The sequence below is a fragment of the Ochotona curzoniae genome, unplaced genomic scaffold (genome assembly GCF_017591425.1).
Source record: "Ochotona curzoniae isolate NIBS_2020 unplaced genomic scaffold, NIBS_Ocur_1.0 scaffold_3835, whole genome shotgun sequence".
Classification (NCBI taxonomy): domain Eukaryota; kingdom Metazoa; phylum Chordata; class Mammalia; order Lagomorpha; family Ochotonidae; genus Ochotona; species Ochotona curzoniae.
Window position 1 is genome coordinate 15129218 of NW_024467114.1, and position 22041 is coordinate 15151258.

Here is a 22041-nt window from a genome sequence, read left to right on the forward strand (position 1 = left end):
TCCCCGCCAGTCATGTGGGACTGGGGAATGGGGTTCCTGGTACCCGAGGTTATGGGCATTTGAGGAATGGAACAGCGCACAGAGCTGTCTGCTTCTCTCTCTGTCACTCTGCCGTTCAAATAGATGTAAACAAGGAAGGAGGGAGGGAAGAAGGAAAGAAGGAAGGAAAACCGCGAAGGTCCTGCTTGGCCGCGGGTTCCTTCTCGCGAGTAAAACTTTCTAAGCTAAAAGAGGTATGGCTTTCTTGCTGCCAGAATTTCCTGATTTGGGTTTTGGGGGTTGGTGGTGAGGATCATTCCGTAGTCATCAAGGGCTGTACCGGCCAAGGTGACTGCCAGAACAGGCTTAGGCACGTGACACTCTGCAAACCCTGCCAGTCCCGTGTTCGCAGGAGGCGGCGTCCGCAGGCGCCTGGCAGGGCGGGAAGGGCGCATGCGTCGCCAGGCCCCCCGCCCCACCGCTGCCTCGCGCCCCCGCCCCCCGGGAGCGCCGTGCGCACGCGCACCGCCCGACTCGGGCTGAGGCCTTGGCAGTGCCGCCCCTCCCCCGACCGGACTCGGTGTCCGCCCGGCGCTCTAGGCCGCTCGCTGCACCCCGCCCCGCAGCCGGGACTGCGGCCTCGGTGAGCCTGTCCTCCGGCCTGTGGGCGCCGGAGCCCGCCCGGGACTGCGCAGCGCCCCCCGCGTGCCGGTGAGCGACCCCCGGACGCGCAGCCCCCCGGGGCCCCGTGCGCGGAGTTGGGGACCTGCCGGGCCTGGAGGAGGTGGAGGAGGGGAGGCTGCCGGGGAGGCGCGCGGGGCCGGCGGCCGAGGCGATGCCAGCTCCTCCTGCTTGCTGCCCGGGAGCTTGAGGTGGCCCCCGTGCCCCCGCCCGGATCGCTGTGTTGATGATGTTTTGCGCAGTGAGCCGGGTGCTGCTCGCTCCAGGATCTTCTTGAAAGACGCAGGTTTTCTTCCTCCGTCTCGGCAGCCCTTTCGGAGCTCAGCCCCTGGTACCCGCCCCGATTTCTATGGGGTGGAGTGCTCCCTGGTTGAACCTGAGATCTCTGCTGGCGTCTAGTAAATTAGGGCACTGTCATTATATATGCATCTGTCTGTACGCACGGAGAGGAGAAAAAACGCCCCCGCCCCCAACATTGGAAGGTAGCAAAACCTATCCGAAAACATCTAGTCGGGGTAACAGAGTTTTCCAGTACCTGACAAGATCTGGCGCTAGCCCAAACACCTGCCCAAACAGTCAAAGTGGCTGTCTGCATAAAAGAGGAAAGAAGCCCACATCCAAGCCCTTGGCCTGCTGGGGTGTTGTTTTCTCGAGCCCTGGGTCAGGGATGTCCCTCACAGGCTGTGTGTTGGCTGAGAAGTCCCAAGGCCACAGACTGCGTGGACAGTGATGCTAGTCGCCCGGAGGCACCTGCGACCGGCGGGACGTTACTCAACAAAATCATACTTGTATACAAGTCATAAGCTATTGTTTTAGAGCCTGACAGGATGATGTGTAGGATGTGGTGAAACACAAACATCTATTCTCATCACACTTTTAAGTCTGTATACCAGTTGTACAGGTTTTTTTTTTTTTCTTAATCTGTTCTTAACGCTATGAGTAAGTGCAAGAAATGGCTGATTGGCTAGCTTTAAAAAAAAAAACTAACTTTTCTTCATACTTCTGGACGAAATGAATTATTTGGAATATCACTATTCTAATAAATGAGACTTTTAAAAGAAACATGAATCTCTGCATAATTTGGGGTGTTTCTTTGTTATTACAAGTATTTAAATGGTTACAATGAGAAACCTAAGGAAGGTTGTGAAACAGGAAGCATTGTGGATTTTGTCAAAAAGGGGTGTGAATCGTAGATGCCTGGAAAGTAGTCCTTTGATGTTCCCGGACAGTGTGTGTAGTTCCTCACTGTCATCTGCCCGAAGCAAGTTTTTGTCCTTAGTGATAAGTAGTATGTGTGTGTGTGTATATATATACATATATATACAATTATTCTACATAAAATATAAATAGGTATAGATATATTTAATGCTTATACATATTCGTATGTATGATATGAATATGTATGGATGTGTTTTTATATTTTTATGTAAATATAGTATATATATGTAGTGACGGAAGTATGGCTCCATACTTCTGTGCAGAGCACTCTGGGAAGGCCTAGCATGTTGTCCCATGTTACCTGCCATTACATGGGCCATTGTTTCATCACGGTTTGTTTCTGGAGCCTAGGGCATGACCTCCTTGTTCCAGACATTCTGATTGAATATAATTCTAATCCCCAAAGTGCTTTGAACACGCTCTCGAAGTTGGTCCTGAATTCATGACGTTGGCGTACCTCGCGGAGTTCTTAGGCGCCGCACCTTTCTCCTGAGGTTTACAGGAAGATCTTCTTTTGTTTCAGAAGTCATGGGGAAGTCTCTCTCTCATCTGCCTTTGCATTCAAATAAAGAGGATGCTTACGATGGCCTCGCATCAGCTGAGAACATGAGGAACGGCCTGGTTAGCAACGAAGTCCACAGCGACGACGGGAGGAACGGGGATGTGTCCCAGTTTCCCTACGTGGAGTTCACGGGGAGAGACAGTGTCACGTGTCCCACGTGCCAAGGAACGGGGAGAATCCCCAGGGGTATGTGCTCGCTTTTGGTGTTTTGGTGTTTTTTCCTTTAAAGGACAGTCCTGGGATTTTACGCAAATATGGTGAAAACTAGTGGTTCTCCACGACTGTGTTTTTGAAAACTATTAAAGTTAAAACTTCCTAGTAGTCGCTCTTAGCCAAAACAACATATAAACGTAAAATATTAAACTTCTTGAAGTGTAATGTAACCACTTTCCTACCTCTAATATTTTTCCCTTTGTTCCTGCTGTTACAGTGGTGGGTAAGTGCTGTCCCTTAACTGAAAATGCTTAGTCCTGTTTGGCTTCTGTAGAGTTCCTATTCCGGTTGCTTTACTTTGTTTGCTATTAAAAGCCATCTAAGTAGGTGAGGACCTAATATTTTTTAATTCGTTATTTAAGAATCATCTGATCCTGTCCTAATTAGGTATTTCTAAAAGTAACTCCAAGAAGAGATGGTATATAAAAATGAGCCAAGTAAGAAAAAAATCACTTAATAGTTTCTAAGAAAAGTTCATGGAAAATGGAATTAAGAAGAGTTTTTGTATCAGTGCCCCGGATTTTTTAAATTATGCACTGAAGGATAGGATCTTCAAAATATTCATGATGAGGAACTTAGTCTTAGAAAATAATACATGGAGTTCAGAATTTCTCATCCCCAAGTGAACTTTTAGTTATGTAATTTTTCACAAATTCTTTTGAGTACCACTGTGTCATAGAGGTATTAGAAAACTCTGTAGGTAGGTGAGAACCACTGTCAGGATTGCAAATGATCTGGGCTCATTCCCTGCCTGACAGAAGGTGATACTGGACCCTGGGGAGGCACTGAGGGAAGAGGAAAAAGCAACGGTATAAGATATGCCAGGGGCTCAGAGATCCCTTGGCAGGTTCCATCTGCCTTCACCAACAACTCTGATGGTTTTTCCCTTTGCAGGAATAGTGGCTGTTAGAGAATGAAAGAATGGTTAGAGTTGAGGACAATCATGCGCCAAGCTGGGGATATATACTTGGACAACCTGTTTATGTTTTTGAGGTTTCACTAGTAGGCTTTTGGCAGTGTTGATGTGGATTATATAAAGTGAGACATGAAGCATGAGGCCACACATTTTTCACCTGAGCTCCCGAAAGAATTGAGTCACAGTATATTAAAATGGAAGAGTTTTGAGCTTCTCGAGGAGAGGTCAGAGTCTAAAACAGCGACAAGTGTATTTGGGCATGCCTGCCTGACAGCTAAGTGGACGGGTAGTCGCAGAGAATATCTAGAATCCAAATGCAAGGCTCGCCTGGGAGCATCAATGTATCGAAGACAGCTAAAGCTGAGCTCCATGAGAGCATCACACTCATTAGAGTCTCTGCAATCACCGGGGACCTTTAGCCCTGAACTCTGGCATACCACAGCATTTCAAGGCCAGTGATGTGCAAAAGAATTTGTAGAGGCTACTGAGAAAACACAGCTGGAGCAAGAGGGGGAAGTCCCTGTGTCTGCAGTATTCTGGAAGGTGAAGGAACAATGTATCCGTCGTAGGAAAGAGAGATCAGACAGCAGGAGAGCTGAAAACTGACCTTGGGATTTGGCGATGGGGAGGCCATGACAGACCTAGAAAAGAGCAGCTTTTATGACTCGCAAAAGCATGAGTGACATGTAGAATAGGATCTGGAGCTCATGGGAGAAGTTACTGAGAAGTAGCTTTTCTGGACCCAGCACTGTAGCCTAGCAGCTAAAGTCCTCATCCTAAATTTGCTGGGATTCTAATCCTGGCGCCCCTACTTCCCATCCAACTCCCTGCTTGTGGCCTGGAAAAGCAGTTGAGGATGGCCTAAAGCCTTGGGACCCTGCACTACATAGGAGACCTGGAAGAAGCTCCTGGCTGATAGGCTTAGCCCCGGCCATTGCGGTCACTTGGCGAGTGAATCATCAGATGGAAGGTCTTCCTCTCTGTCTCTTCTCCTCTCTGTATATCTGACTTTGCAGTAAAAATAGATAAATTTTAAAAATAGAAATCGATTTTCTGAAGAGATCTGTTCTCTAGAAAACAGTGGGTAGCTGAAGGGGCTATAAGTTCAGGAGAGGCTTTACCTTTTTTAAGATGGGGTGAATAATTTGTATCCTGGTAAGAATGATCCATTGAGAAAGTCGTGGGAATATGAGAGACTGGAGGAGTGTTGGAGCAGTGTCCTTGAGCGAGCTCTAGAAGGCTGCTTTTTGGGAGCTCTGCACACGGGGGGCTGATTCTTCCCAACGACAGGAAGGGGAGTGTTTGGCTGTAGAAGCAGGGAGGTGGGTAGACATGCCAGTAGGAGCTTGTTGACCTTCTGTTTACAGCATCATGAACTAAGAATGGGGAAAGGTGAGACACTATTGAAGCTTTGAAGAGAAAGCTAAAGTTATGCAGTTGTTTTCTTAGGAGTGTGATTAAAAGTGAACTGAGAATCAAGTGGTGTCATTAAAGAGCCGCCTGAAATTAGTGATGTAAAATGAGACTCGGGGACATAGTTATGTGGTTTCCTCTAGCCACATTTCGCTGTGTGATTATGCATATAATAGTCAGAAGTGGTTGGTTTGGACTGCAGTTGTAGTAGAGAAAAATGGATGCCACTAAACAAGATGTGATGTGCAAACACTCAAGGATGTGTGTACATACGACAGACTGTGTGTGCACAGGTGCATGTTCTGGTATGCAGGTGACAGGGAGGCAGAAGGAAAGCACTGGAGAAAGCTTTCAAAGGTTTGACCATCAGGCATTTTAGTTCCTAATCTGAAGAACAAACTTTTGATAAGATTGGAGTATTGCCAGTTGACAGTACATTTCTCACTGGACTGCAGTTCTGTGCAAGAAAACAGTCATTGGTTTGGGTGTGACCGTGATGTTGATCGGTGTATGATCTGAAAGGTCTCTGAGAAGCTCTTTATGTCGGGGCATCTGCTTGAGGTTAGTGTGTCCATGCTGGCACTTAAGGGTGGTAGGAAAAGGCCTTCTGCAGGGTTGAGGAAGAAGTAAAATCTTGATAAGACACAGTGGAGTTGAAGGAAGGTTTGGCATTTTCGCATCTTCTGAAAGGTAGAAATTTTCTAGATTTTATCAAGTAGGAGAAAGAGGAATTGAGCCTTCTTTCTTGGTACTATTTTAAATTAGCTAGACATCCGGGTATGAGAAAACACAATGGGAAGAGAACCAGATGGTACTCTCATTTTTCCAAACCAAATTGCAGAGAGACGCCTCTATATTTTTCATTAATCTTGGTTAATGGATTTCTAAACTTCTTTTATTTTTAGGACAAGAAAACCAACTGGTGGCATTGATTCCATATAGTGATCAGAGATTGAGGCCAAGAAGAACGTAAGTCACTTTGAGAAAATGTCAGTTCTTCATATATATATGTTCTTCCTACATATATATGTGTAGATGTATATTATATCACTTACGTAAGTATGTACATTGTGCATGGTTTAGTTAAAAACTATTTGCAGGGAAAATGCTGCAGGTTGTTCTGTCATCATATGCTTTGAGTCATTAGACAATGCCTGGCCGTGGTAAGGTCTAGAGAGTAACACATTAGCTGTGTCTTCTCAAATCCTTTTATTAAAACAGATCTGGACTAGCTGTGTGGAATGGCACACACAGGCAAACGTGTCATTAAAGGTGCATGATAAGGTGTTTGAATATTTAAACCGTAATGTCAAGAAGGGCCCAGAGGCACTGTGTGGCCACTCTGAGGTTATTTTGAAGCACCCAAGGAATTCCTACATTTCTTACGATCCCTGGCCTGCAAACCATTTTCCCCTAGTAAACAAGACACTCTTTGGAGAATGCCCAGCAGTTACTTCCAAGGATGAACTTAAAATGGGAAGATTCTGCATGCTATAGCTTGGAGAATGCAAAAAGACCGCAGGAACCATGGAGAGGCCTTGAGAAAATCAGAAGGAAATAGACCACCCTTAGTCATCAGAGAACTTAAGAATCCCCAGGAAAAACCTGTGCAGACAGAGTCAGAGACATCATAGGAGAAACAATTAGGAATAAAGAATAGAAAAGGTTCACAACCTAGACAGATTATCTTAGACCTATGCAAGTAAATCCACACAGGGGTCATCTCTTTAAATTCTTCTGTAATCACAAAGGATGGAGCCCTTGATCACCGAAGCTAAGTAAGCAGTCCTGGCCCATTCCCACCACACAAAATGGAACCTTATTTTCCATCCACTGATTCACTGCCCAAATGGCCACGACAGGCAAGTCAGAACACAGCCCACAGACAGCACCAAAAATTCGATCCTGTCCCCCTCATGGGTAGCGGGGACCTGCATACTGGGGTTGTCATCCTCTGTTTTCCCAGGCACATTAACAGGGAGCTGGATCAGAAGCAAAAAATGCCACAATGCCAGCCTCTGGAGCCTTACTTTAAAAGAACAAAAACTCATTGTTTAATCAGACATTATGCAGATACTTTTTAAGAAGCTGAAGAAAGTGAACTCAGCAGAACACTGAGAGATGATGAAGGCTGATGAAAACTTGAATATTATAAATGTGACAAAGGAAATAAAAGAACCTAGAAGCTGTATTAGAACAACATACATCAGAAGGTGAGCTCAGAATTGAGACTTCTAAAAGGGGAGAATGTGAAAAGGCAGTCTAAAGACTCCGAGAAAAAAGCTGGAAAGGTATTTTTCACAAAACTGGAAGAACACAAGTGCAAATAGATATCCTTAAAAGTTCAGGAAGGAATGCAGTGGGTCAAGATGAGGAATGAAAACACACAAATTAACAGAAAACATCTGAGGGAAAAATAATCCAGAAGTCAAGGGAAATGGAATAGTATATGATTAGAACCCCTAAAGAAGAAAATGAAAGGAATAAAAGAGAATATTAAACATCTAAGGAAACTTGCCTGAAGTGAAAGAAAATATGAACCTACATACAGAAAAGATAATTCTGTTACTCGAAAAAAGTAATCAAACAACAAATGAAAATTTGCAGTGAATTTCCTGAACTTTAAAGGTAAAATAAAAAAGCAAAAATACTTTGCATGATAAGGCAAAAGTATCAATTTACAAGGGATAGAAAACCAGACTAGTGTGCTGCGTGACCAGAATACTTCAGACAATCAGTAATAGTTAATGATGATGGAAATAAACCAATATATAAACAGTCTCGTCCTTCATTATAAAATGTGGGACAGATATTCATGTGAAAGAAATTTGAGTAAATTCTTTCATAATCTGAGAGTGGGAAAAAATTTACCAACCATGATTTAGAATCCAGAAATAATGAGAGAAAAGGAAAAAAAAGTGTTGAAGTAGAAATTTCACAGGATAGAAACCAATCCTTAACTGAAATTATAGCACACACGGCAAAGTGGAACGTGATGCCCGAAGATCAGAGCACGGAGGGCCCGTGTCCTTACACCATCCAAAGCTGCAGACTGCAAGAGACCAGCCACCAGTGGAAAATAGTTTTGAACAGTTAATTACAAAATGCACTTAAATGTGAATGGTTTTGAAACCATCAAGTATACCAAGAAGCCATTCCTGTCTATCAGACTGGCAAAAATCTCAAGTTGGTAATTTATTCTGTCAACAACAGTAAGTGAAAAAGGCATATTCATGTCTCACTAGTGGATGAGAATTTGGCATTATCTAAGAAGCTTACATGTGCATTTTGCTCTGGTTCGGGAATTCTATGTTCAATACTTTATTCTATGGTATCAGAATTACGGTACCCTGGGATAAGCCAGCACCTTCTAAGCTGGCATTCCATATGAAGTCAGAGTTTCAGTCCCAGCTGCTCCACTTTCAGTCTAGCTCCTTGCTAATTCACTTGGAAAAGTAGCAGATGAGCCGAGCCCTGGGGCTGTGCCACTTCCATCCACTTCCATGGGAGACCCCGATGGTGTTCCAAGTCCCTGGCTGCAGCCTGATCCAGCCCAGCTGTTGTGTCCATTTTGGGAGGGAACTAGTGGTTGCAAAATCTCTGACTCTGCCTTTCAATAGATAAATATTTTTTTTTTTTTTTAAAGATTTATTTTTATTATTTCTTCATTGGAAAGGCAGATATACAGAGAGGAGAGACAGAGAGGAAGATCTTCCGTCCGATGATTCACTCCCCAAGTGAGCGCAACGGGCCGATACTATGCCGATCCGAAGCCAGGAGCCTCCTCCGGGTCTCCCACGCGGGTGCAGGTTCCCAAAGCTTTGGGCCGTCCTCGACTGCTTTCCCAGGCCACAGGCAGGGAGCTGGAAGGGAAGCGGGGCTGCCGAGATTAGAACCGGCGCCCATATGGGATCCCGGGCGGCAAGGTGAGGACCTTTAACCACTTGCGCCACCGCGCCGGGCCCGATAAATATTTTTTTAAATTAGATCTAAAAAAAAGAGGAATGTATTCTAAGGATAATTTTCAAATGTAAAAATGACATTTGCACAAGTTATTTATGCTAATGTTTGTAAGAACAGCTAATCAAAGGCAGTATAAACAGGCAGCGGCAGAGTAAGGTGGGTAAGCTGTGCTCCATGCGCACAGGCGCACAACGAGGCGGGAAGGAGCTGTACTTTACTACCATGGGATGGCCAGACACCATACACACAGGAAAAAATGACGTAATAAAGTCTAATACAGTTGGTTCCTCCCAGTAGTGCAGAAGGAACTGTTGAAACTGAGGAGGCAAGAAAGCAAAGAGAGAGAGAGTGTATGTGTGTGTGTGTATGTGTGTGTGTGTGTGTTTATTTTCTGGGTTTTAGAGCCAGGTGGGACAGGACTTGAAAAATTTAAGTAGGGATAATGAAATGGATAGATAATGTCAATTAAATATATATTTTTTTAAATCCATGCTGAGTTTTTTCTCATGTTAGAAAGTTTGGATAAACTTTTGTAAAACCTTTGCAAGTGTTTTTATATGACTTAAAAGATTAAGTAGAAAAACAGTAATTTTTCAAATGAAAAGGTCAACAAAAGATTCTAATTGTATATCCTGTTGGCAACATAGAAAGCTGTAGGAGTTACTTTAGGTGGCTTGAAAGCATTGCATGGTGAGTGTCAGTGTCTGCGGGAGGGAACCCAACAAATTTTCAAGTATACTCAGAAGCTGCAATGTTAGGAGTGCCGAGAGGATGCCAGGCTGAGCTCAGCCTCCTGAGCAGGTGGCACTGCATCCAGACTGCCGAGGTCCTGGAAGGGGGGCCCAGCCGCAGACGCTGTTGTTAAGGCAGCAGCTGAACCGTGCTCACAGACACAGGTGAGGAGAGGATCTCGGGGCTGGGGAAGACCATCCGTGGGAGCAGAGGGAGCAGGCAGAGCACACAGGGGCCAGGAACAGTACAGTGAGAGTATGGTATTGGAGCAACAACCTTAGCTCTTGGTTTATAATTTAAAGGAGATTTCATGAATTAGAAAACTGTATCATTTTTTCTGTACACTATATGTGTCCCTAATCCTCAAGCCCATAGTTTTCAAGTGGAAGAGGAGATCATCTTAAATGCCCTAAGAAATAGCAATAATAAAATGCAATTTTGCTCTACATTTGTCACACAGTCTTCATAACTTCCTTAGTACTATGTCGCTTTCAGCATTCTATGGCTGTCCTAGGACCAAAAGTAAACTTGTTATTAATGAATTTTGTAATGAAGATCTAAACATTTTCAATTTAAGATAAAATAGTATATGGAAAGATGTTTTATTGTCATAGCAAATTAATTTATTATTTCATTATTCTTAATTTATGAGGCAGCGAGACACCCAGAGCTCCCATCTGCTGGCTCATCCCTTAAGCTCTTCCTAAGTGAGGCTGCAGTCGGGAGCCAGGAACTCAGCCCAGGTCTCCCGTGGGGATGGCGGACCAGCTCCTTCAGCTGCTCCAGCTGCCTGGCAGGGTGCTCATTAGTCATAAGCTCCACTTGAAGTTAGGAATTGAAACCAGGCACCCTGGTGGGGATGTGGGGATTTTCACTGCTAGACCAAATGCCTGCCAAGCTGTCTTGTTACACTGCATGCACCATTATCTAAGGACTGCCCTGTTGACTGGTGACAGTCTGTACTTAGGACAGTGATTCAGCACGTTTTTGCTAGCTTATTTTTTTTTTAATCATTTTTCTCTTAGGCAACTTTAAATTCAGAAATATTTTTTTTAAAACATCTGTAAGAGGCAGTTTAGTAGCTGTTGTGAAGCATGCGAAGATCAAATCCATTAAAGCATAGAAAAAAGTAGGTGTGAAAAAATTGCACATGAAATGTAAGAAAATAAAGTAAATGGCAAGCAAGGCTTAGAGACAGGAGGGCTGCGGGGTTTTTGCAGAAGGCTGCCTGTGGGAAAGATCATGAAGCAGTTTCACGGAACTCCAGTTATGAGAATAACCTTGAAGAAGAGGAAGTTCTTATCTGTGGAATTTGGAGAAATTCCAAATAGGGAAGTGACATATTTCAGGAGAGTTAGAATGACAAAGGTATTTAAGGTCTGCATATATAAACATAAATGTATATGTTTATATTATATATATAAATTTAAAAAAACTGTAATGGCATTTGACCACAATAACAGCATTTTGAAAATCAAGTACATAAATGCATAATAAGGCTGATGACACCCGTGGGGTTGATGGGGCCTGCGGGGCATCACTCCAGAAATATCCCGAATGTCCTAAGCCGGAGTTCCCAGGCTCCAGAAGCAGAAATGAGAGCATTTTAACACTAGCAGACTCAGACCCACCCTGGCCCAGTGCTTTCACAATGTGTACATTTAGAGAAAGTGCCTGTTTTCCTGCTAGTGTAATATAGAGTAGGAAAGTTTGGACTGAAAGTATCTTCTCTAAGTGATGTATTGTGTCGATTTTGAGGCACATGTATTTAAACACTCTTCTTCCTTTTTCAGAAAACTCTATGTGATGGCTTCTGTGTTTGTCTGTCTGCTCCTTTCCGGACTGGCTGTGTTTTTCCTATTCCCTCGCTCTATCGACGTGAAATATATTGGCGTAAAATCAGCATATGTCAGCTATGATGTTCAAAAGCGCACAATATATTTAAATATCACAGTAAGTACACATTTATATTAAAAATGTAGGCTTTCATGCCTTCCTGTGTAGAGCAGCATCGCTGTCACAGCGCTGAATGTGACGCTGGTCAGTTTGCTTCCCGTATAGCTATGCCGTATTGACTTTCTCTTTCATTGCTGCTTCTCCTAAAGATGACAAGCAGCGAGTAACTGGCATTTGCACATAAGCAGAGTCACGTGTCGATCGGAGATGTCTCTAGGAGGGGGAAGTAGCCAAGCGGTTAATTGCTGATAAAGAAAAAGCAGTGCCACTTCACTTGTCAACATTTGACACTGCATAACTTCTAGCAGGGTGACAACAATTGACCTGTTAGGTGTTGGAAATGTATCGTTTTCATTCCCTTGTCATCTTAGGAAGTTTTTAGATGATTTCATGTAGCCTCCCACTCCTGAAAACAAATTTAAAAAAAAAAACTTAGGAGGCATTCTTCCACCTGATTCACATGTTTGCATATGCTTAAAAAGAGCATAGTGTGCCAACATCCGCATCAGACGGACAGGTACTAGGCATGCCCTTGGTAACGATGGTGGGCTTCAGTGTGGGGTGCATTGTGCCCATGATATGTTTGGTAGGGGATACTCGACCGGCTGGTTAAGGTGGTTAAGGTGCCTGTGGTTGCATTTTGGAAGGGGATATTTGGAGGGACAGAATCAAACGGACTGAAGTATTAAATGGAATAATTACCTGTGATTTAAAAAAATCTACTCACAAGTCAGGCCTCCAAAAGCTCATGGCAAATGGAGTAAAAAACTGTTTTGGTACAAACTGCTTTTTGAAATATGTGCATATAGCAGGTATTCAAAAAGATTACAGAAACTGGATGTTATTCAAAAACCATAAATAGATTTAAAGTATTGTTTATATTCTAGTAGACTTATCTTCTTATTGCCTTTTTTCATGGATGTTTTAAATGTAAGCAAAACATGCTAACTATATATCATTTCAGATGCGTGGGAAATGGTTTTAGGATATTTTTCAGTTTAATAGCCCCTTGGAACACAGAACACATTTTCCTTTGTGTACAATATTTAGAACAATGGCTGGAATTTATGGATCTCAGAAGTCTGTTGTAGTGTCAGATACTATAAATAAGTAATAATAAATTCAAAAGCCATGTGAGATTGCCTTTAAAGCACCAGAAAGTGTGCTTTAAATGTGAATATCACACTTCATTTTAAATCATGCTGTGAGTATTGCCACATTTGGGGATAATATTGCATAATTAAGTTGAGAAACACTGAACATTACATAAGATACAGGATTATTATTTAGGTGTTCACTGGGTTTAGCTAGATGGCATTGAGATAAGAGGTCGACAAGGTCTCCATCAGTATTTTGAAAAATAATTAGATTATGTTCATTTCTAAAAGTGAGTACTTTTATTTTTGTAACTGAGGATATAGAAGGAAAAGTTTTTACCAACTGTGTGCTCAAGCACAGATCACCTTAAAAAAAGATTTATTTATTTCTATTCAAAAGGCACATCAAACTTTACAGAGAGAACAGGAAATAGCTTGCTAATATAATGATAGAGGTGTGTAAATATGAGTGTTAGTAAAATATCAGATGAAAATTTAAAATTGTTTCCATTCTACTTCGCTGACTGATGTCACAAATGCATTTGTTAACATTCATTTTTGCATATTCTCATACTGTTGTTCTGTGGCTCTGTTCTTAAATGTGTGTTTACTGTGCATAGCATACACGCAGAACTCATGCACAAAATCAAATCAACTCATCTGATGTTCTTTGACATTCCTTGTAATTCCTCCTTCCTGAGAAATGATGTATAGCTGCAGGGGAAGTCATTTTATCAAATTGGCATACGTATTTTTGTGCGTGTTTTTAAATAACTTGTATATTTTCTATTTCTTTTGCAGAACACACTAAACATAACAAACAATAACTATTATTCTGTTGAAGTGGAAAACATCACTGCTCAAGTTCAGTTTTCAAAAACAGTTATTGGAAAGGCACGCGTAAATAACATAACCAATATCGGTCCACTCGATATGAAACAAGTAAGAATCAGTCATGAAATAATTTGGGTGTTAAATGGGTCTCAGCCTTCTTTCCGTGTACCTTGAGGGAAGGGAGAGATTTCATTCATTTTGAAATGTTTCCTGGGGGCGTGTAATAAGAAAGCTTAGAATTGGCTAACAAAGGAAGGCATCTCTGACTTTGAAATTACGAAGTATGATTGGCGTGCTGGAGATTCTGTCCTCACTCTCATTGCCTCCCTCTTTTGCCTTTCAGATTGATTACACAGTGCCTACGGTTATAGCAGAGGAAATGAGTTATATGTAGTAAGTTCCATCTTAATATCTTCCTATTACGAAGAAATGAAGTATGTAGAATTAAGGTTAGGGAATATTTTTCTGTGTGAGTGTTTTTTTTTCCAATTTTTCAAATTCATTTAAGACCACATTTTAGAATATTCCTTGCTCTCTGATTCTCTCTGTTGTTTTTTTTTTCTCTTAATCAATAAACACATTTTTGTATGTCTATAGACATACATTACTTTTTTTTGGTAATTTTCAGAATTAATATATACCATGTCACTTTTTATTGTTGAGCACTTGGTTATCAGGCACGTGTCCTTTTACATTCCCTTGTTGACATTTTAGTATAGGAGAACTAAAAAATGTTAATGTTGTGTAATACCTACTTACAGTTTGGAAGCATTAAAATTTAAAATGGAGTTTATATGATTAACTGTTATTAATTTTTACACTCCTTTGCAACTTTCATCATCTTAGGATTTAACCCTGTATAGAGAGCTGTGGATAGCTAGCCAGCTAATAAAATTTTAAAAGATGAGCAAAATGTATAAGTAGTTTGTAACACACATTAAAATAACTCTATAACTACAGAGGTATGCATACATAAAATATATTGTTAGAATAAGAAAATGATGAATATATCAGTCTTTTGAAGAAAAGGCTCAGGCAGTACATTGTTTATTATAAATGGATGGTACCTTACTTTTAACCTAGGAAGAGTTTTAAATGTGTTATGTAATAACATGTATCCATATTTTAATTTCTTTACCAGTGATTTCTGCACACTGTTATCCATCAAAGTGCATAATATAGTCCTCATGATGCAGTGAGTATGAATTTTTTTTTCAAAAACTATTTCTTGCTAGAAATTCATCAGTGGCTTGTAGCATGTTCAGCATCTCTACAAATATCACCTCAATTGAATTTGAAGTCTCACGCGAGTGCTGCGAGGTCCAGTAAATATTATCCCACTTCACAAATTAGGAAGCAGCTGCTCTGGGAAGTATTGATGGATTACATGGCTGTCACGTAGTCAGTCTGGATGTTACAAACACTCAGGAAAACAGCAGGGAATGGTAGAGAAAATGGAGACCAACCTCCAGTTCCTGGCTGCCTTGGTAAATGAGCATTACTGGTAATAAGGAATGGTAATAAGGAAGGTTGTAGCACAGTGAGTTAAGCTGCTACTTGTAATGCCAGGCTCCCAGTACAGTGCCAGTTCAAGTCCTGGTACCCATGCTTTCAGCTTTGCTTCCCATTTATGTGTCTGGGAAAGAAATGGAATATAGCCAACCTCCTTGGGCCCCTACCACCCATGTGGGAGGCCAGGCTCAGGTTCTGGCTCCTGGCTTTTTGGCCTGAACCAGCTGTGGCTACTCAAGCTGTTTGGAGAGTGACAACGTGGATGGAAGATCTCTGTCATTTTGCCTTTCCAGTAAGTAAATAAGTCTTATAAAATAGTAATAAGAAGGAATGTTAATAAATTTACAATTTGGGTGTTATTTAAGAAAATAAATTTACAGTTTTGGTGTTTTGGCCATTAGCTGACCATTACACTTTTCCTATGATGAGAAAATTATTCAACTACTTTAAAATGCTATGACTTTTTAATGTCTTTAACAAAATACAAGTATTTCTTTAAAAAATACACTTATTTGTGTAATTATTTCAGTAGGACTTGCTAAAGTAGATTTACGTGTCTACTGGAGAAATATTTTTCTAACAAGCCTATGTCTATAATGTTATGATTCATCAAATAATCTAAAAGAAAGAGTTTTTATATGTTCTCATAGTCTCACCATGAGAAACAAACAAAAAGATGTTTCTTCGTTTGAGAGAGAAGGGGAGGGCACTGCCAGCCCCTGGTTCATTGCAGCAGTGGCAGCAGCAGCTTACGCTGGGAGCCCAGAGTAGGCAACAGCAGCCCAGTTGATTGCTGCATCTGCACTGCCTTCTGAGGTCCAAGAATCAGGAGGAGTCCAGAGCAGTGCTGCATCTCAAACTCAGCGTCCCCATGCGGGAGGCAGGGGTGTTAACCCTTAGACTGCCCCCTGGAAATGTGCTAATCAAATGGTTTCTCTCCATTTCTTGTATTTGTAGAGTTACCGTGACAACAGCATACTTCGGCCACTCAGAACAGATATCCCAGGAGAGGTACCAGTATGTTGACTGTGGAAGGAACACAACATACCAGCTGGGGCAGTCTGAGTATCTAAATGTACTTCAGCCACAACAGTAAAAACGGAAAGAGATGCATCCACAGGAAAAAATCTTGCTACTATTTTCTGAACCCTCATAGAGGAGGTACTTCCTATTAGGAGATATTAAACATTGAACAAGCCTGAAGTTTATACTTATGTTAGGAATGCAGTTGAAAGGATGTACGCTTGCATTACTGCGCCTCCTCAGTGTGTTAATGGTGTATTCGTACTGGGACCTTTTACTTGGGGACAAATTTACTGGTTGGTATTCTCCGAATCCCCAAAGGGGGAAAAACTAATAAATCCCTTGTTATACAGTAAGTAATTATTTAAAAATCAGAGTTAATACATAGCTCTACTGAAAGCAATTTTGGTGGTGAACCTTATTTGGGAAATTTAATTTTCTGAGTTTTTATACAAGAACCCTGAGAACCTGCTATTCATGGAATACATTGAAAGAACAGCCCTTTTTTGTTTGTTTTATAAATGAATTCCATTGTTATGTGGTATTGTTTCAACTACATGGTATTTTAGCTTTTAGCTAAATATTTTTAGCTTTTAATTTGTTGAACTTATTTGCATGTTTCTGTCAGTCTTTATGATAGTGATTATATAACAGTGACCTTTGCAAAATTCTGTACCTAAAATTTTACAACAACCTCGAAATGCGTTTTTCATATCTTCACACATATTATAGTTTTGTGAGGTCATCATGTGATTTTCAAACACAGTCATTCAATGTACAATACTGTAAATAAACTGCATGGCTTTTGTACAGCATTAATAGATGTCAAATAAAGTCGCAGAGATTCAAAGTTAAGGCATGTTGCTCCTAAGAGTGAATGAAACAGGAAAATGAAATTCAGCAGCCGATCGAGTGTGAACAGCTTCTGGTTACATCTTGAATCTGGTGTGGTTTGGTGCTTCGTGTCGTTATGTTGCCTCTTTCCCTAAAGCCTGCTGGGGACACTGGCACAGCCCGTAGGCAGCCGCTCATCAGCCACAGGCTCTCCTGCCGGCACATGTGAGGTCCCTCACAGGAACGATCCAGGAAACCCTGTCATTAACTAATGTTGGCTGCATGGAATCGTGTTGTTTTTAAAAAATTGAATCCATCTGTGTATCACTTGGATCCATGATACCTCTGGCAGTTATGGGTTTTTTTTTTTAAGGTTTTCTACTTTTTAAACTTACTGAAAATTGTTTTCACGTAGAAACTTGACCGACTCTGCTGTTTTACATTTCATTCCTGCTTTCCATCTCATCTGTTTTGCATTTTCACTTACCAAGCTTCAAGAATGCATCCCAATAAGTGTGGGAGGTGAATATGTTTACTGGGGTGCAGCCGGGTAGATGGGGGGTCATTTCTTGCTGTGGCCAAATGACAGAAATCAGGTTTCCCTTTCCCTGACCCCCAAGTGCCTGACTGAAGTCTAGAACAAAACCGATTTGTCAGTCTGACCTCAGGAACCAAGCAAGCTGCGCTCAGTTGTTTAACTCTGCCTTTGGACACACTGAGGTCTCCAAGCTGAATTATCAATGGCTCCACTCCACATTCCTGAGTGAACAATGGAAATGCATGGTATGTGCTTTTTTTTGAGGGGGGGGTGTTATGCTTATTTCCTTGCTCCATTGATAACTCAGCCATCCTTACTGTTAAGTAGAAATCACCCCCTTTGAACTCATGATGGGCTTTATATCCTTACGTTCATTTTTCTTTTTTGTGTTTCCTGACTATGCACACTTTTCCTGGTCACGCACACACACCTCTCATATGTTGACTGTGTTTGCATTTTCCCAATCCACCTGTTCGTATTTTCCCTCAATCTGGCATGATCTCTGTGTGTGATTTCCTGTCCCCTTTGACCTCACATCTGCAGGAGGATACCAAAGCCTGCTACTCCGCAGCTGACCTGACAGTCACCTATGTGTGGTTTCACATGTAGTGCCTCTTGGTGTGTAGAATCAAAACATTAACGAGCTGTTAGCGTATCCCTCCGGTGTGTTCCCTCTCTATCTCCTGTTCACTGCATAATCACCATTCATGTCTCCAAAACTGAACAGACCTTTCTCACGGTCTGCGGCCCCTCCATCTTAGGGGTTGCATTCCCCGAATCTCCTGAACAGGCAGGAAAGTGGGGAAACATTGGCTTTTAGTGACGCACTTTTGAATCTGTTCATGAGCCTTTAAATTAAATCCCATACCCCGACCTTTTTTTAAACATCTAGTTTCAGCAGAGTTAAATGAGAAGAAACTAGAATTTCAAAAGAAGTAAAAGATCAGTGAAAGAGAAATTAAGATTGCCTATGTTTGCTTTCAGAGAGTTAAGGAACTGCCACGATAACCCTGGAACAAAACAGGCTTCAGATTAAGAAAACTAGAAAAACAGATCCAGGTGAACCCAAAGCAGAGCCATAGGAAATCAGAACATTCCATTAGGTCAGCCTCGCGGCTCCGGTGTAGGCTCAGGACAGGTGTACGTTCAGAATGACCAGGGCACGTGGCAAACACCTTCAGACAGCAGGTAGAATTTTTTTTTTCCCTGAAACTTTCAGGAATAACTTCCTGCTAAACTAAACCCTGGTGGCGTGGTCATTTAAACCAAGTCTGTCCTTTTACACTGGGTGGTGTTGGCCATTACTTAGATATGCCTTCCAGAGTTCCTTCCTGTGCTTTTCTCACGTGGTTGCCCTGAGTCCTGCGGGAAGAGCGGGGTGGTGGGGTCATCTTGTAGTAGAGGAAGGGGAAGTGGAGAGGTTTTTGCTTAGAGGCCACATCCTTGGTTAAAAAAAAAAAAAGTGTCAACTGGGGCCCGGCCTCCTTTTTCCACTCCTACATCTGTTCTAGATTAGTCACAGGAAGGGCCGGCTGACTCAGCCGACCCAGCAGGGCTGTCTAGGGAAGCAGAGGTCACGTTCATGTGTTCATGGTCACAGTACCGTGGTATTGTATATGGTCAACGCACCGAGGAACTAGTATTTTAGCAGCTTTAAGTTGCTAGCTGAAACAGTTGAAATGGAGAATGAACATTTGTTCAAAACTTTGGAGCATAATGTATAGCTTCCTAGTATTTTTCTGTTACAGTTTAACATTTCATGATCATTCCCAAAACCATAAAACGGATCCATTGTGAGAGTAAATGATTTATAAATAATAGATATTAATGTATTTGAGATTTGAAAAAGACTATTATGAGACATCACATAAATTGGTTGAAATTCCTAAATGATCCTCTGTACTGTGGCATGCAGCAGAAGATAAATGTAGTTTCTTTTACTTTCTTTGTAGTTTTTATGTTCCTGTTTTGTTACCATTTTCTGTAAAACCAATTCTTAACAAGAAAATACAACTCACTTCAGACCCTCTGGTGTGTAGTTTGGAAGTGACACAGTACAGCAGTATTAAAATAGGAAGACAGCGACTGTGACAGCCAAGTGAAGGCGAGCCCCGTGTGGGTCCCAGGCTGCTACTATGGAATCATTCTGAATAGTCCGTCGGAGGGCAAGGCCCTAACCCTTCCGTCATTCCATTTGTTTTCTAAAGTTCTTAAATTGAACAGTTCTTTCTACGATGATTATTTCTTATTTAAGAAAACAGTTTCAATTAGTACTTTTTTAAAAAATAGAGAATTTTAAATTTGCACATGCATATCTTTCTAAGCAATATGATTTGGATTTTAAGTTGATTAGGTTATAAGTAAACCTAGGTTATAGGTTATACTTAACATAATGTCATCAGGTCATAACTTTTAGCTCACAGTGCCTGGAGGCAGTAACGGCTTGATTCAGCTGCAACTAAGTAGTTTTATTTCTCTGTTTTGTACAGTTAGCTTTTAAATAACATGTATATCTCTAAGCATTTTATTTTAAGGTAAAACCGCTATATGTTTGAGATGGTAGGGGTAAAAAAACTATTAAACATTATTTCTTTAAAAAATTATTTTTGCATTAAAATGATATTGTTATTTGTGATGCACTGGGATCAGAATCTTAACTTGTTTACTCATTCTAAGCAAAAATTTTTACAGTCGATTTTTGAGATTTATCCTTCATCTGGATAAAATCAAGTTCTATACAATAACTCTAGAAATAAAAATATTAATTTCCACATTTTTTAAGCTGTTAATATAATTATCTTTGTAATCCTTTAGCACAAGCTCTCAATTGAAGGATACAATGTGATCTGTATTTGACCCTAAAAATGTCACATAAGTTAATTTAACAAATAAATGCCAAGTTTTTCATAGCTAAGTGTAACTCTTCACAAGGAAGTTGTTACCTTGTGTTTAATTACATTAATTGAAATGTACTTAAGAGAAACGTTTTCAGCATATTTTGTATACTAAAAAACAAAAAGGATTAGTAATGGGCCAATGGCCGAAGGTAGTGTAACTACCTGTAGACTGTTCCCACGGTCCCTCTTCCCCCAGAATTTTAGAAACTAGAAGTCTGGGAGATACTGTATATCAGATGTAGTTGGGCAATTGTAAGTGCTCTAAGTACTTTTTATTGTCTAATTATTGTGTGAGATAAAACAAGTGCCAAGTTGCAAAAGACAAAGAATTGCATTATGTAATAGTGTTAGGTATGAAATACCAGCAAGCCATTCCTTCTGTGTTTTGTCTCATAGTTTCTAAGTAAACTAAAAAACAAAATGATTAGAAATGCTTGCTAACTTGACCCCTTGGTCAGATATTTGAATGCTGGTATTACTAGATCTTAACCCTTGACTGTGGATGAAACAGTGATATGGAATATGAAAATGTGTTTGGACATTTCCTTTTTGTGTTATGTAGAGGACTCCATTATGGCACACTAAGAGTTGAGCAGTTCTGCAGTTGTAACTATATTGCTGTTCATGTAACAAAACGTGCTTATGACAGTAGTAGTGAATAGAAATGTCCCCAAATGCTATCTTTTTAATTCAGTTGTAACTGTTACTCTGGTAGTAATGTGACAAAATAAAATTTGTAACATTTTAGCATGAAAAATAAACTTTGTATTAGTGAAGCATCTCCATTATGCTTTTGCAATTCCCTTTACATAAACAATGCAGTGTCGGTATTGAAAGGCCTTAGCTCTAAGCTCTGAAGTCCTTAGGTTTCTTACCTCAACTTCATTTTTCTTTGCTTTCCCTCTTATCTCATCCACTTGGCTTCCAGCCAGTTATCCAACCCTGGTCATTCGAGCCTAGTAAATCCTCAAGGCTTGCCTCATGCTTGAACTCCTCCTTGGAATCATCCCCTTTGTCTGTGACCACAGCAAGCCTATGGCCTTACCCTGGTGTTGCGAACCTTTCATTACCTGACCCCTGAGCTACACTGCCATCTTGTTTGTTACTGCCCACACCATGATCTTACCATTCCTTGAAAATACTTTACTTTATCTCTTGGCTCATTCTCTTCCTTTTTATTATAGTAAATTGTTGGGTTGTTTTTGTTTTGTTTTTTCCAGTTTCCCCACCCTATCTTTTTCCAGTGCCCTACATGTGTGCCACTGCTCACTCCCTCTCAACTCCAACATTAGTCCAATGTAACTTTTGTTCCAAATGAATATTTTTAAAGAAATGGCTTAAGCACAAAGATTTGGTTTGATTTTGAAGCAAAAACGTGGTTTTGAACTGTACTGAACAGACATTAACATTTATTTCAATGACTATTCAAATTCAACTCTGTCAACTCAGAGTTGATTAGTGTTTTAATTACTGTTTGAAGATGTATGTTTTAGAGTTGTTTGAAGTTAATAAGATATGTTCAAAAATATCTTGGCAGAAATAAAAAGATTTTATTCACTTGAGTATGCTCCACTAAGCCATTTTCTCAAGGAAAACACAAGAGTCATTAGCAAGTATGTGAGGGGTTTTGCTAATAAATTTCTGTTCCCATAATCTGTCAGGTTTTCAAAATG

At 40.9% G+C, this 22041-nt stretch overlaps 1 protein-coding gene across 2 annotated transcripts; it reads left to right on the forward strand.

Annotated features, from left to right (window-relative positions):
- Window positions 1–552: 552 nt before the first annotated feature.
- TMEM106B (transmembrane protein 106B) lies at window positions 553–20209 on the forward strand. Of its 2 annotated transcripts, none has more exons than XM_040964539.1 (8): window positions 553–690; window positions 2402–2626; window positions 5888–5951; window positions 11471–11630; window positions 13532–13672; window positions 13908–13957; window positions 14706–14759; window positions 16034–20209. In XM_040964539.1, exons 2-8 carry the CDS (start codon window positions 2407–2409, stop codon window positions 16170–16172), a joined length of 828 nt encoding a protein of 275 aa, XP_040820473.1. In that variant the 5' UTR covers window positions 553–690; window positions 2402–2406; the 3' UTR covers window positions 16173–20209. The 2 variants fall into 2 exon arrangements, with proteins under 2 accessions (XP_040820473.1, XP_040820472.1); XM_040964538.1 differs by having other exon boundaries at window positions 2405–2626.
- Window positions 20210–22041: the final 1832 nt, after the last annotated feature.

Excerpts from the sequence above, each read along its gene's own strand:
- TMEM106B (XM_040964539.1), top strand. The coding sequence starts at position 2,407 with ATGGGGAAGTCTCTCTCTCATCTGCCTTTGCATTCAAATAAAGAGGAT. Across the intron at positions 2,627-5,887 it reads AACGGGGAGAATCCCCAGGG|GACAAGAAAACCAACTGGTG; the intron begins GTATGTGCTCGC and ends TTTTATTTTTAG. Across the intron at positions 13,958-14,705 it reads GAGGAAATGAGTTATATGTA|TGATTTCTGCACACTGTTAT; the intron begins GTAAGTTCCATC and ends TTTCTTTACCAG.